General features: G+C 41.0%; 1 protein-coding gene across 1 annotated transcript in view; it reads left to right on the top strand.

The window, feature by feature from the left end:
• The window catches only part of LOC114449747 (cadherin-18-like), a 138,956-nt gene that overhangs the window by 38,311 nt on the left and 84,585 nt on the right, over positions 1-16,060 (top strand). Inside the window, exon 2 of the mRNA XM_028427576.1 lies at positions 1,652-1,946. Within this exon, the coding sequence (XP_028283377.1) occupies positions 1,652-1,946 (295 nt within the window). The remainder of the gene's footprint in view (positions 1-1,651; positions 1,947-16,060) is intronic.

Here is a 16,060-nt window from a genome sequence, read left to right as displayed (position 1 = left end):
TGGTACCTCATACAATATACAGGCATAATGACATAATAAAAATATGATAATTAACAGTGTGGTAAAAACTGTGCTTTAGAAGACATATAAAACTGCAAATTCTTGTGCTTAAGTGCAAAAATTGTGTAAACCGGTGCCCACTTTATGCCATAAAGCAAACAAACATATCTTCATGTGTAAGCTCTGCATATTTTAGCACTGTAGTACTTTAAATTAGAATATCTATATTCGACACCAGTGTATCTATTCTCGTATGGCTAGCTATGGATCTTACTCTTTGCTACATCCATTTGAGCCTCAGATCAATCAGTGTTGCCACCATCTCTGCTAGGACAAAATATTGTGATGTTAGGAAATGTGTAAATAAAGTTATTTTATTCCTGCTTCACTGACAGTGTTTAACGTGTGTTTTTTTAATAGGTGATGTCTTATGTTATGCTAACACCCACCACACTACTAAGCAGTGACACACTGGCACTAGACAGAAATCAAGAGGAGTATAATTGTCCAGATATAATTAGTGCTGGGATGTTTGAGTGGAATGTTGCCTTGGTATCATCTGGTTTCAAGTATTATCTGTTTAAGAGTTTGTAGAACAAGATGTGTTGGTGCTAGGTGGAAGTATGCTCCAGTATAAATAGCTCACCTGACTCATGACTTAAAAAAATCTACCACATCAGACGCTGCCATTCATTGCCTTCTGACTATGGCCTTTACACTTGTTCATGTAGTGGGGAAAATAGCTTAGTGTGTCATGCATGTCCCTGCAGATGACCGTTACATGTGTGATCTGTATTCGAAAGTTGTTGGAAGCATAGAAATTCAAGTTTAAATGAATGCACAAATCTGAAGCGGTGATTGGGCGTCAGTCAGCCATTACACCCACACAATATGTATGGAAAAGTACCTGAAACAAGCAGTTAATGTAATTAGACCCACCAGCTGTGCTGTACTGGGGAATAGGCTGAAATTCCTCCAACATTTAGTTGCTGCTATTGCATGATAATTTTTCTGAAGAAAAGACACAGTCTAATATTTCTGTCTCATTCATTTAATTGGGATTTTTTCTTTAAGTTTGCTTTAAGGACTTATGTGAAAATCTGGTGATGTTTTGGGGCATATTATTCATAAAAATATAGAAACGTATAGATAGATAGATAAAAATGATCGATAGATAAAATGTTATGGTTTTATATACTGTATACATATGTTAACTGCATCCTCTTTTATAAAGCAGTACAAGTTCACTGTGATACAAAACACAGATTAATATATCTTCCCAGTCATGTTAGAATTTATCAGTTTCTCTCATTTCCACTTTGACTCTGTGTGATCTTGCATTTCCTCAGTGACACCTCCAGCTCCAGATAGACTGCATGTTGTACAACGTGCTCAGTCAAACTCTCCCTTTCCCATTTACTGTGACAGGAACTTGTTTCAGATACTGAACCTCTTGTACAGCCTGTCACACTCTAATCCTCCAGCACTCCTGCTGCTCCTTCAGTGATTGGATAGCCGGGCTTCTCATTGCCTGCTCCTCACCATTAGCTGACCACTCATTGTGACACTTGGCTATTACCCTGCATTACATACTTGTCAGACACTTATACAGTTCCCTCCCTCATTCATTTTCTCCTTCTCACATCTCCAGCTCCACTCCAATTCTGACAAGGGCGATGGTTCTGTGCGCTACATCCTGTCAGGTGAAGGGGCTGGGTCCATCTTCATCATTGATGAGACAACAGGTGACATCCATGCCACTAAGAGCCTGGACCGTGAGAGAAAGAGTCAGTACGTCCTACACGCCAGGGCCATCGACCGGTGGACGAACCGCTCACTGGAGGCTGAATCAGAGTTCATCATCAAAGTCCAGGATGTAAACGACAATGCTCCAACGTTCCCTAATGGACCCTTCTCAGCCACAGTGCCAGAGATGTCTGATGTTGGTAAGACAGGAGCCTTACTAACCATTTTTTAGAGCAGTTTCCCAAACTTTATTCTGTTTTTACGGTCTCTACATGGTCGTGGGTTAAGACACACACGCATGCACACTGTCTGCACTGAATTAAGGTAGCAGTCGTGTTGCCAGAACACAATGCATGTGATGATTTCTAATAGCACACTAGTGTAGCACACTGGTTGGCAAACACGATTTTAGAGCACACAGGCATCAATAGCCATGTCCACACACACATCACACTATGGATTATAGAAATTGTGATCCTTATATTGAACATGAGTGACATTCGACACATTTTTTTTACTTCCATCTACTACATCAATAATTATGAATAGGAAGTACAGAAATAATGCACAATGATGCTGAGCCATCATTTTATAAAAAATTTACACAATAGCCCCCATTCTCTCTGTGTGTATTTTATACAAACCATTTCAGCTCTTTCTTTGATTAAAAAAATCTGATTAATACAGTCTATATACATCATTACAGGAGAAATGGTTTGCTCCAAGTGCTGTTATCAACCAGGAGGAACATTATCCATCCAATTGCTTGTGCAATTGGTGTTGTCATCACCATGGTAGGTGAAAATGGTTGTGTCAGATCGGATGGATTTGATACAACCAAACCTTGTTTTTAATGTTTACCCTTTACCAGTAGTTTTAAATTCTTAACCCCAAAAGAAAACATAAATGCAGGTAAAAATAGAACTGTTCACAACAACAATTGTAAAGCAGTGCTACAAACCTCAGACTCCTGGGTGAAATGGAAGCAGCAGGGTACAACCTCTGAACACAGACCGTTTCAGCTGTAATCACATGATGCTGGCTCCTATGCCCAGATGTGCTGTTCTGGTCATCTTGCATAACTAGGTGTCATTTCTGGGGTATGTAAATATTGACCAATAATAATTATCTTTATTTATGGAGCACCTAAAATGATACAAAGTGCAGGACAACAATCGTAAAAAATAAAACCAAGACAAGTGTGGTAAAATAATCATTTAGGACAGGAATTTATCAGAACCATAAAAGTGGAGGCAGCTGTTTGCTGAGGTCTGTATGCTCTAAGTGGCTCTAAGTATTTCTGGCTCAGACAAGTCAAATGTTGTTGTATCAAGGCATGAGAAGATAAAAGACAAAATTATTTCAGGTTCACTGAAAGTCAGTTAAAATGTTCCGTTTTTTCATAATTTAAATGTAATATAATACCAGACATCCGGCTCTTTGGATTTAATTGACAGGTACAATTGTGTATCATCTACATAAAAATGATATAAAACACCATGTTTATGTATAATGTGCCCCAAGAGGAGCATGTATAATGAAAACAGAACTAGCCCTAAAAGGAAAAAAGGAAAACAGGCGCTTTTCACAGAATCATGGGACCTTATGAGACAGATAAGATGTAAAGTGATTCCTTTGTGTTTTAAAAATAGGCAGTAAATGAACGAGAGTTTTTGCTTTCACTTGAGGTTCATTGTTCACTTATTAAAACTCTGCCAGCGGTAAGAGCCCAAATAACATGAAAATGGTGTGTTCCAAGTTTGCTGCAGAAGATGGCACTTCATATTCTGACAATGTTTGGCCCAACCTACCACTACGTTCTCAACAATGAACATGCTAAAGAACCGCAGTGGACTCACAAATGAACACGTTCATCAGTGTGTTCACCTGGCCATCACACCATTTGTGCCAAAGTTCAAAGCCTTGGCAACAGACACAAGATGCCATTTCTCTCATTAAGCAGTGTTTGACATTGACACTGGAAAGTTTTTCACTGCACTTTGATTTTTGAGATCTTGATATATTTGGTTACCAATGAAATCTATTCCACAGTTTATTTTTGTTTTGTTTTTATTTTATTATTTTTTTATTAAAATGAAAGGGACATGTGTGTTTGATTTTATCATGTATCGGTTAAAAGATGTAAGAGATTAAGAGATGCTTGATTCACCTTAGTAGTACATTCCTTACATCACATCATTTCTATAATGTGTTCTTTTAAAATTCATGGCAGGGGTCTTGTTTGTTTTATTTGAGTATTTATTCAAATTTATGTCATGGAAATTGCATTTTATTTTTTTATTTTTTTTAATGAAAAGGACATTTAGTTTTAAATATTACAGTATTATGGCATGTGGCTTGGCCGACTTCTATAAATTGACCTTTGACCCATGGAAAAAATTCTTTGTAGCCCTTGTATTTGATTACCCCTGCTCGAGCAGAACACTTTTTTTTGTCACCTCTCTTTCTTCCCCTTTGACACTCAAGAGAAATTATTTGCTTTGCACATGTTCTGCTTCAGATAATGATTACCAAAGGGCTGCAAGAACCAATCTTCTCCCCAGTTTCTATCTTCACAGTGAGGGCCCAATGATTAAAAGGAAGCTGAGTGCATAATGAGTTTATCACCTTTCCTTGACTTCTTCAACCGTTTTTCTGTCAGGAGTGAAAACTTTACACTATATACATTATTAACTGAATTTAAACTGATATTCTGATGTGCACTTTCACCATTTCATCATTTTTACAGTGGCATTTAGTCTTGACTCAATGCAATTAATGCCCCTCTACAGTCACTCTCATGTGCCCAGCATTTCAGTACTGACAGATTTGGGAGTGAGTCTGGTTTTAAAGGTGATTGCCAAAGACCTCAACCATTCCAGCTTGCCTTTCAACACATTTAAAAAGACTGAGAACCTCTGCTCTAAGTGGAATATGTACTACTTCAGTGGCTGTATAAATATGGGTATTTTGCTGACTGTGTGCTTCAGTATTTAACTCAACATAAGCACCATAAAACCTGATGTTTTGGAGTCTGGGAAGGTAGGAGCCTATCCCAGATATCTACAGGCGAGGGCACGGACAGGTATATATATATATATATATATATATATAACCTATGTACCCTGGACATATACATTGTGCTTTCTATGCTTTATTTTTTATTTTTTTTTTATTTTTTAATGATTAGGGAAATTACCTCAATCGCTAGTGAAACTCGCATGACTTGCATTTCTATTGTTGGTTCATTGTCAGCCTGTACACTGTACAGCCTGAAAAGGCCAGACGGCCATGTGTGAAACTAGTTAATGAGCCATGTCCCATCACTGGCTTAAAGCCCGCTAGTTAACATGAATAAATTGAAGCAGTGGTTCATAAAGTATAAAGAAAACTGTGGCTAAAACAGCATAATATACATAAGATGAAACAACCTTAACCTGATTTTTAAATAGTTTATGTTTGGCCCACAGTCTTACTATATAGATTAATAGGAAATAATGTGTGTGTCTCTGCTGTAGGGAATCCATGGTTGGAGCCCCTTTCAGCTGACACTGGCTGAAAGGCAGTAGTCACAATGTCTATGTCTCACGTGGGCGGGTTCATTTGCCCAGTGCATCCCTATTGGCTAAATGTGTTTTTGGGTGACAGCTCAGTGCCCCTGATGTTGTTTAGTACAGCCACTGCTGCCAAATTAGAGTAGAGCAGCAGTCCCAACTCTTTCTCTGTGGGATTGTTTTACAGGAGAATATGGCTGAAATCACAGCATAGACATTGTCTTATGCATATGGTGATGCTGCCAGATGGGTCAGCTGGGACACAGTTTCATACATGTCCTGTGGTCTGACGGGCAAAATGTAAATGAGAGGAGCTTTATGAAATGAGCAGGGATGTAAGAATGCACAGCTGTCAGCCAATAAATCAATGTGTTTAATGGGTAAAATAATATTATAACAAAAAGTCAGGCAGCGCAAACGCAGAGAGCTGTCAGTGTAAATGGCACATTAAGAAAAAAATTACATCTTGTGAAAATGTAATTAATTCATATTTTGTAGTCAATAATGCATTCCCCAGATACAACACATGGTTACGTTTACGATAACAGAATATATGGAGATATTGCTGATATCTAATCAGCCTGATATAGGCTACAGCAAACATCTGTTTTAGGGGACAGGTTGGGGACAATCAGGAGTCCCCTGACACCGCAAGCTGTTTTGTTTTCACCTGCTGTTAATTCAATTCAATTCAATTCAGTTTTATTTATATAGCGCATATTACAATCAGACATTGTCTCAAAGCGCTTCACAGGAACCCCCCTAAGAGCACTGTGGCAAGGAAAAACTCCCTTTAAGAGGAAGAAACCTTGAGCAGGACCCGTCGACTTAAGGGGGAACCAGTCCTGCTGCTAGTCAGAGAGGATGAGGGAGAGAGAGAGAGAGAGAGAGAGAGAGGATGAAGGAGAAAGAGAGAGAGGGAGAGAGGAGCAAACATGATACAAACATGATACAGTACAGAGCAAACATGACAGCAAGATGAAACAGTGATTATATTGCAATAGATATCTATATATATCGTCGGTCCATAAGTAGGAATAGTAATTTGATAGTAAAGATGAGCAGCAGGGGCTAGTGAAGTCGATGAGCACAGGAGAGACTGCAGGTCAGTATGCAGGTCTTGAGACCTGCAAAGAGAGAGAGCGAGAGCGAGGCACAGAACTACAAGGAAGACAGTTAACACAGATTATGAGACGATATTACCCAGTATGATCCAGACTAAGGAGAGTGGAGGAGAGGTCAGAGGGTGTTCAGAGGATCGTGTTTGTGCCCCCCGACAACGTAGAGCAAGAGAGACTTCACGGGCCGGACTGCAGGTCATCATCCAGGTCTTGAGACCAGTGTGAGCCAGACTAAGGAGAGAAAAGGAGAGGTTAGAGGGTGAGAGGGAAACTGCTCAGTGGATCATGTTTGTGCCCCCCGACAACGTAGGCCTAGAGCAGCATAGCTGTGCTACACACTAGGTCTAAGGCTAACTGTACGCCTTACTAAACAGAAAAGTTTTAAGTCTAGTCTTAAAGGTGGAGGCAGTGTCTGCCTCTCGGACCCAGATTGGTAACTGGTTCCATAATAGCGGTGCCTGATAGCTGAAAGCTCGTCCTCCCATTCTACTTCTATGAATCCTAGGAACTACTAGTAAACCTGCACTCAGAGATCTGAGTGTCCTATTAGGAACATATGGTACAATCAGGTCCTGCAGATACAATGGAGCAAGTCCATGAAGAGCCTTGTAGGTTAGAAGAAGGATCTTGAAGTGTATTCTTGAGTCCACTGGGAGCCAGTGAAGAGACGCTAGGACAGGAGAGATATGATCCCTTTGGCTGCTTCCTGTCAGAACTCTAGCTGCTGCGTTCTGGATCAGCTGCAGACTGTTGATGGAGTAATGTGGACATCCTGACAATAAAGAGTTGCAGTAGTCCAGTCTTGAAGTGACAAAAGCATGGATGAGCTTTTCAGCATCACTCTGAGAGAGGATGCTCCTGATCTTAGTAATATTACGCAGGTGAAAGAAAGCGGTCCTGGAGACCTGCTTAATATGAGAGACAAACGACATGTCTTGATCAAAGATAACTCCAAGGTTCCTCACAGTCGTACTGGAGGCCAGAGTAATTCCATCCAGGGAGAAAGTATTATCTGATAAACTAGTCTGATAAACAGTTGTTAACTGTGGGTATTGTCCATCATTATGTTTTTAGGCATTAAATAAACAAACCATACCCTTGTGCAGTCACCATTTTTGGTGACCATCACAATAGAGACCTGCAGCAGGCGGAAACTCCCGACACAAATCTCGCAGGTACGGGCAAGATTAATGTTGCCTTGGGCGGGAGCGGGCGGTCACACATAAAGGTACCGGGTCCCGTGACGAGTAGGCTGTTGTAGCCAAAATGACAGAGTGGACATGGAGGATGGTAAGGACACAGTAGCTGTGGTCCAAGCTGCTCACTGTGTATTGTATTACATTGATCAGGAAAGGGAGCACTATGCAATCATAAAAGCTTTGTCATGCATTCTTTGTATTGAATCATATAAATTATATAACTGTAATACCCTAGCCTAGCTCTTATAAATCTTGCCTAGATCATATAAATCGAATGAGGCCTTTTGTTCAACCAATAATCAATGACATACACATAAATACAACTCTTTTTTCCAGTAACTAATTCATAATCAATATAGCCTAAAGTGTTTTACACGGGCCACAAAATTATTTATATATTATTTATTTATTAGAGAATATTTCTCTTCATGTTTTCTTAAAACGACACATAAAAAGCCCAAATAATTGCCTAACTTAATACTTTTCATGTCTTAGGACGCGACAAGACCTGCAGGAACTCTGCAGCGGTCAGGTTGGAATAGGCTTCGGGTTTAGGTTGGAAGTGGGATTAAAAACTCAGGTCTCTACATCACATCCAGTCCCTGCCCCCATAAATATGTAAAGAAATAAGTACACAGGTTCTATTTTTGAGGACTAAAGCATTAACATCATGTTATATTTTCCTGGTAAGATCAGCTGTCTGATTTTCAGTTATAGTCCAGTTCTAGAAATTCTAGTACCAGATCCCAAGCTAATCACCATCTGCAGTACCACAAGAAAGCAGCATAAGACATTTTAGCAGCTTCAAGTTCATACACATAAACATATCATAAAATAATTAAAATCATTCATACATACATACATTATAGCAACTATAAGTGCAATCACATATCCCCATGGTTTTAAAAAATGCCTGGCTTTCAACTAGCTGGGATATATAATCAGCTCTTCAGGGATATCTGGCCTTCAGCTGGATGATGGTTGTGGTTATGGGCAGCCCCAGCTACACACTGATACACTTGCCTGTAACTTTCTTTACTTGCCTTCTTGGCTGCTTAGTAGTTGTTTAATGACTCAGCTGCATTCATCACCATAAGTTTAAAGCTTGCATCATAACCTCTCTTGAGCTGATGGTTCACTTGCCTGACTTTTGATGTTTAGAATGGTCTCATGCCATCATGCAGTCCTGTGGTACTGTAAACTAGTATGGGGTGGGTTGCTTTTGTCCTGGAGGCCACACTCATTTTACTTACTCTTATTTTGTACTAGCTTTTGCTTTACATGAAAAAGTCTGGACTTAAATACATTTTTTTAGATAGAAAGAAAAATGTGGTTATGAAATAGTTATGAACAGTTAATGAAGTTATGAAAACCTATGAATAATCATGAATCCAGCTGTTGTATAAAGCTGCAGGTATTTAATTAACTCAGAGGGACAAACAGCTGGAGGCCTCGAACACGTTCATTTTTTTATTTAACAAACAGATTGTATTCATTATTGGTGAATCAGATAGATGGTATATTTCTAGATTGTATACCCAGGCTTACCTTGGGTATCGCACTCAGAGTATGTGTGTCACAGAGTTTTGATTGGTCGGCAAAGACAAAGTTGACAGATGACACAAACCTTCTGCCCGAACACCTGCCTCAGAGTGACATGACAGAAAAGCTGGACTTTAGGTCACCATTCTAAAACCACATGTGTGATTTATATTGTCAATCAAACAACATGCCAATAAATAGAGTATGACATATGTGGATTTATAGCAGTAACAGTAACAGTGCACTTTTAGACTTCCTGTTTTTGTGTCATCACATATACATCCCATATGTGTTTGAGTTGGAACTGTCACTGTCTCCACATATTCTCATATCTCCTTTATTAACTGATTACACTTTGGGTTCTCCCTTCTTTTGTTTTTTCTTATGTCTTACTGTCTTTCCTCTTCAGTAACTTTCTCACAATAAAAACTGCAGTACGTTAAGGTCAGCCCGATACACACAGACAGGGAAGACAATGAGACACAGGTGAAACACATTAGGATGGGGGAGGTAATCAAAAAGAAAAAAAGAGGGAAATCACAGAAGGAAGTAAAAAATAAAAACATAGACATGTCGGAACAGAGCTTTTAAAAATAAAGCAGGAAATAACCAAAACAATCCATGAAAAATACAAATAATACCAAATAACAAAATAAGCAAAACACTAAAGAAACTGGCCTGTCCCTTTAGCAGACAAAAGGGTTTTGAGTCTATTAACAATAATCTGATAATCTGATTCTAAACTATTCTGTCACCTCTTAATCACCTGCCACTGGCAGATCACATATTGTGTCACATTTTGACATAAACATTATTTCCAGACAAACCACTCATATGACAATTCACTTTGTTGGCATATGCTTATACTAAATATTGCTCATTGCTTCAATGATGCCAAGCCCTCCTGTTCGAGACAGTTCAAAACAGGCCTAAACCTGATACTGCCACCACCATGCTTCCAGGATAGGTCAAAAAGAGTTGTAGAAAGTTCTACATGAACTTTTAAGCACCACTGTAAGAAACATTCCATTGAAGGAAAGAAGGGAACATAATCAAAATCTGTACAGGAAAGACTGATGTAGAAGCTCAGAAGGGAAGGGAATAATAATCTGAATCTGAATACATAATGCTACTTTTTATAGAATTATAGTATAAAGGCTTAGTCATTCATGAACTCATGCCTCATAATAGAAATATGGTAAATGAAAGAAAGAGTAAAGAATTTGGCTACTCCAGAAACTTTAATGTAAGATGATCTTAACATTTTCAGTATCTTTGCGATGAGGAGCAGTGTGCTGCAGGTATACCATGATGAATGAGATGGATAAAAGCTTTCATCTTCTCCTATCTGCTGCTACACTGTAAGGCTAATGGGCTATGGCTCTTTATAACAGCAGTGTTGACAGCAGCTTGTTGCACGCATTTAGCAGAAAGTTTAGTGACACATTTACATAGAGACAAGATATTATGAAAATAGATTCTGGCTAGGGTTTTCATTACAGATTGTAATTAGAGGCCGGTGCATTAGCAGTGACTCTCACCGTGTGTTTAGTTTTTTAGGCTTGTGTGTGTGTGTGAGAGAGAATCATTTTCTGAGCTAAAAATTGAATACTAGGGACCAAAATCATGGTCTAATGTAATATAATATAATACATGGGCTAATATAATAAGATTTAATTTTATTTCAATGAGTTAAAATACACATTCAGGTGTACACAATTATGCTATCACACTATGATTATTTAATATATATTTTTTAATATTTTATTTATTTGTTTCTTTGAACTTTTATTGTGGTGGTTTCATAAAGTGGCATGACAGTTTGGCTGTTAAAGGGCATAATTTGTAAATATATTATTGTCTACTGGTGCCACATGCAGTTAAAATATCTTATTGAAGAAAACTTTATGATTGCACCATTTGTGACTTTTTTTTGACAATGTGGGAGTGTTGAGTCTTATACCTAGGAATGCCTATGATTCCTGAAAGTCTTCAAGTGGCAGCAGTCACTTATCTTTCCACACACCTAATACCACAAGCCAGATCAGGGTCAAGTCAGAAATAGATAAAACAATATGATGTGAAAGGAAACCAGTCTGAATAAATCTAAATATGTAAAATGTGAAACTGAAACAAAAATATCTCAAATATGCAAAGATACATTGAGGAGATGATGAAAATGGAATTAAAATAAAATCAAAGATCTAATGCCACAATTGAATCAAACCTTCACCAAATCTTAAGTGTTATTTCCTCTAATGAACAGTAACTGAAAGAGCAGAAAGACAAAGAAAACCACAAACATATAAAAAACAAAACAAGGTCAAGGTCTTGCTAGCCTGCCTGACTCCAAACTTGTTACATCCACTATACCTTTCTTTATCTCCAGCAGATTTTCATTTAGTGTCTTCTCCACGTAAACTGACAACGTCAAATTGAGTTTTACTATAAAGATGCCAAAACCGCAGCACAACAAATATTTTCCCATTTTTTCACTGATGGGTCCCGTCATTGGGCAGGTAAGAAGAAACCTACCCAACAAGTTGCCTTCTGCACTCCTAACGCTGCACAGCAAGCTAATGCTAGCCTCCCTGTGTGAATGACATGGATGAATTAGTTGCTGTTCGCCTGCACACTATCGATGGCACTCTAAGTGAAACAAAATTGTCTATCACCTCAGTGGAGAGCTCATCATCTGCTCTCTTCAACCGAGTGATGGACCTGGAACAGCATATGGAAGAAGCCGAAGAGAGGGTCTCTACTACAGAAGACAGCCACAGTTCCTATGACACCCGCGTAACTGCCATTGAGAAGACATTAGAGCTGGTTACAGAAAAAGATTGACTTGGTGCAAAAACCCAAAAAGATCAACCTCCCAAAGAAAGTGGAGGGCGATACCCCTCCTTCTGACTTTGGCCGGCCTGCCTGCCGATTACCCCCCGCTGGATATTGAACATGCGCTCCTCCTCCACCTCCAAATACACCCCTGAGAAGAGTTTTCGTGTGGTTTCTATGATTTTCTCAGAGAGAAGTCGTGCTCAGAACAGCCAGACATCTGCCATGGTGATTCTCAACGGTTCTATCCAGACCTGTCTGCGGAGGTCCTGTGAAGGCAGCAAGAGCTCGACACCATGGGGAAAGCACTGGCTCGTCATAACAAGTACCGTGTATTTGATTACACTTACTTCTTCATGAAGGGCAAATTCATCTCCTGAGTCTGCTGCTGCATTCTTGGACACTCTTAAATGATGCAACCTTCTTATCCCTAATGTTAATGGTGGGAAAAAAAGGACCTACTGCATACTTAGCCTCGTCTGAACTTTGTGCATCTCTTTTTTCTGTGTGACACATGGACTCTGAGAGAATATGCATATGATTCAATTTGTAATTTTCCTCTGGAGACAAGGTTTTTCATGTTCTCTTGATTTTGTTTCACATTTCACATGCGTTCTGGGTCTCCTCATATGGGAATTAGTGGACACAAAACTATGAGAAAAACTGGACATACAGTTAGTACCATGAAATAATGGATCATACGTTGGCCTGATAAGGGGAGAGGAAGGGAGAAGAAGAAGAGGAGAGGAGGTGGGAGAATAGAGATGATGGTGGTGGTGAGAAAGTGGGGGAACTGCTCAGTGGATCATGTTTGTGTCAGCGTAGGCCTATAGCAGCTTAGCCAAGATAAAGTTTAAAAACTTAGAGTTTAAAGACTATGAGTTAGTCAGCCTGTTCTACCTGTGGTTGGATATCAAGAAGTGACTATAACTATACCTATCAGCCCTACACACTATGTTTAAGACTAACTGTATGCTTTACTAAACAGATTGATGAAGATTCTCAGTCATCCAGGTCATAATACGTACAGAAGATCGAAGCAAGGCGTCTGGAATTGCAGAGTTTTCTTGAAGACGTTTCGCTGCTCATCCAAGCAGCTTCATCAGTTCTGTTTGATTACTTGTTACTCGGTTTTGTTTACTTGTTTTGGGTTTTCTGTTAATCCTGTGTCCCATTATCTTCGTTAGGTTGTTGTTTTGTTCTCCTGGTTTCTGTTTAGTTCTTGTGTCTTGTTGTTTTTGTGATGTTGTCTTGCCTCGTCTTGTGCTTCCTGTTTTAGTAGTTTAGTTTAGTAGATAGTCTTGTCGTCCTTGTGTTTTGTCTCATGCTTTACTTCCTATAGTTTCGCTCCTCGTGTGATTACCTGCCCTGCCCTAATGTGTACCACCTGTGTCTCTTTGTCTTGGTTGCACCTTGTGTATTTAGTCTTTGTCTTCCCTGCACTCTTTGCCAGTTTGTCTCGTCTTCCCTGGGGGTTTGTTCCTGCCTTACCTTGCTACAGCCACATTGTCCAGGTTTATGCTATGTCATGAGTTTAGACTTTGTTTTGCCTTTTACCTGGTTTTTGACCTAGCCTTGCCTTGAGTTCTTGTTTATTCTTGTTTTTTTTGGTTTGTGCTGCAAACCCTAGCACTGCATGTGACATCATCCACTCTGCAATAGCACGGATACAGACTCAGCACCCGAGTGCATTGATTGCTATCTCAGGTGACTTCAACCACATCAACCTGGACAAAACTCTTCCAACTTTCACCCAGTTTGTGAACTGTCCCACCAGGGAGGGAAGAACAATAGACCTGCTGTATGCTAATGTAAGGGATGCTTACAGCTCTTCCCCCCTCCCCCCTCTGGGCAGGTCAGATCACAATCTGATTCATCTCACCCCCTGCTATGTGCCTCGTGTTAAGAGTCTGCCCACAACTTCAAAGACTGTGAGGAGATGGACAGACGAGGAAAATGCAACACTTCAGGCCTGCTTTGAAGTAACTGACTGGCGGGCACTCTGTGAACCCCACGGCCAGGACATTGATGGGATCACAGAGTGCATTACTGGATATATAAACTTCTGTGTGGACAGTGTTGTTCCAGTTAGGACAGTGAATTGTTACCCCAACAACAAGCCATGGGTGACTAAGGACATTAAAGCCATTTTAAATAGAAAAAAGAAGGCATTCAAAGCGGCGACAGGGAGGAGGTGCGAGCTACACAGAAGGACCTGAGAATAAAAATCAGGGAGGCCAAGGAGAAGTACAGGAGGAAGCTGGAGTGGAAACTTCAGCAAAACAACACAAGAGAGGTGTGGAGTGGCATAAGGACCATCACTGGTTACAGGTCGAGCAGCAGTGCTGGAGTTAATGGCAGTGTGGAAAGGGCCAATGAGCTGAATCAGTTTTTTAACAGATTTGATACAGTGACCCCAGTTCACCCTGCTAACGACTCTTCAGCAGCTGAGGGACGACCAGCCACTTCACCCGCCCTCTCTTCCCCCACAGCTCATCCAGATGGCCCTGCTCGCACCTCGTCCTCAGACCCCTCGGCTGACAGTCATCACCTGGAAATTACTGGTTCCCCACCTCCAGTGATCACCTTCACCACAGAGCAGGTGAGAAGACAGCTGCAGAGACTCCACACAGGCAAAGCTGCAGGCCCTGATGGCGTGAGCCCCAGGGTCCTGAAAGCCTGTGCCCCCCAGCTAAGTGGAGTACTTCACAATGTCTTCAACCTCAGCCTGACTCTTCAGAGAGTCCCTGTCATGTGGAAGACATCATGCCTCGTTCCTGTTCCAAAGACGCCGCGTCCCAGCGACTTAAAGGACTACAGGCCCGTGGCTCTGATGTCACACATTATGAAGACTCTGGAAAGACTCATCCTGGAACAGCTCCGGCCCATGGTCCAACCACTACTTGATCCCCTCCAGTTCGCCTACCAGCCCCGCCTAGGAGTGGAGGACGCTGTCATCTTCCTGCTGGACAGAGTCTACACCCACCTGGATAAGCCGGCAAGCACTGTGAGAATCATGTTTTTTGATTTTTCAAGTGCTTTTGACACCATCAAGTGCTTTTGGTGCCCACTGGTGTCCTGGATGGTGGACTATCTGACTGGCAGACCACAGTATGTACGCCTGCACAGCTGTGTGTCAGACAGACTGATCAGCAACACCGGGGCTCCACAGGGGACCGTCCTCTCTCCCTTCCTCTTCACTCTCTACACCACAGACTTCAACTACTGCACAGAGACCTGCCACCTCCAGAAATTCTCTGATGACTCTGCAGTGGTTGGATGTATCACTGGTGGTGATGAGAGGGAGTACAGGTCCGTGGTGGACAACTTTGTCACCTGGAGCGAGAGCAACCACCTACTGCTCAATGTGACAAAGACAAAGGAACTAGTGGTGGATCTGAGGAGGACAAAGGCTCCAGTGACCCCTACCAGCATCAAAGGGGCCAGTGTGGAGGTGGTGGAGGAGTACAAATACCTGGGAGTGTACTTGGACCACAAACTGGACTGGAGTAAGAACATGGACACTGTGTACAGGAAGGGCCAGAGTCGCCTCTACTTTCTGAGGCAGCTGAGGTCCTTCAACATCTGCAGGACGATGATGAGGATGTTTTATGAGTCTGTGGTGGCCAGTGCCATCATGTATGCTGTTGTCTGCTGGGGCAGCAGTCTGAGGGTGAGACTCAACAGAATCATCAGGAAGGCCGGCCAAGTTGTGGGAGAGGAACTGGACTCTCTGACAGAGGTGTGTCAGAGGAGGATGTTGTCCAAAATAAAGACCATACTGGACTGTCCCTCTCACCCACTCCACACTGTACTGACCAGCTACAGGAGCTCGTTCAGCAACAGACTCCGACTCCCACGATGCACCACTGAGAGACACAGGAAATCATTCCTGCCTGTCTCAATCAAACTACTGAACTCTGAACTGTAACAGTCACTCAGACACTGTACATTCATACTTGTACATTCATGTCATGCTCTTTACTATGTAAAGGTTTATACAATAGTATGTTCTTTAGGTAACAACTCAGGGATTTAAATGCTGTCTAGGTATTTTAGATAT

The sequence above is a fragment of the Parambassis ranga genome, chromosome 17 (assembly GCF_900634625.1).
Source record: "Parambassis ranga chromosome 17, fParRan2.1, whole genome shotgun sequence".
Lineage (NCBI taxonomy): Eukaryota > Metazoa > Chordata > Actinopteri > Ambassidae > Parambassis > Parambassis ranga.
The sequence above is the reverse complement of the archived record's forward strand: the minus strand, read 5'-3'. Positions and strand labels throughout refer to the sequence as shown.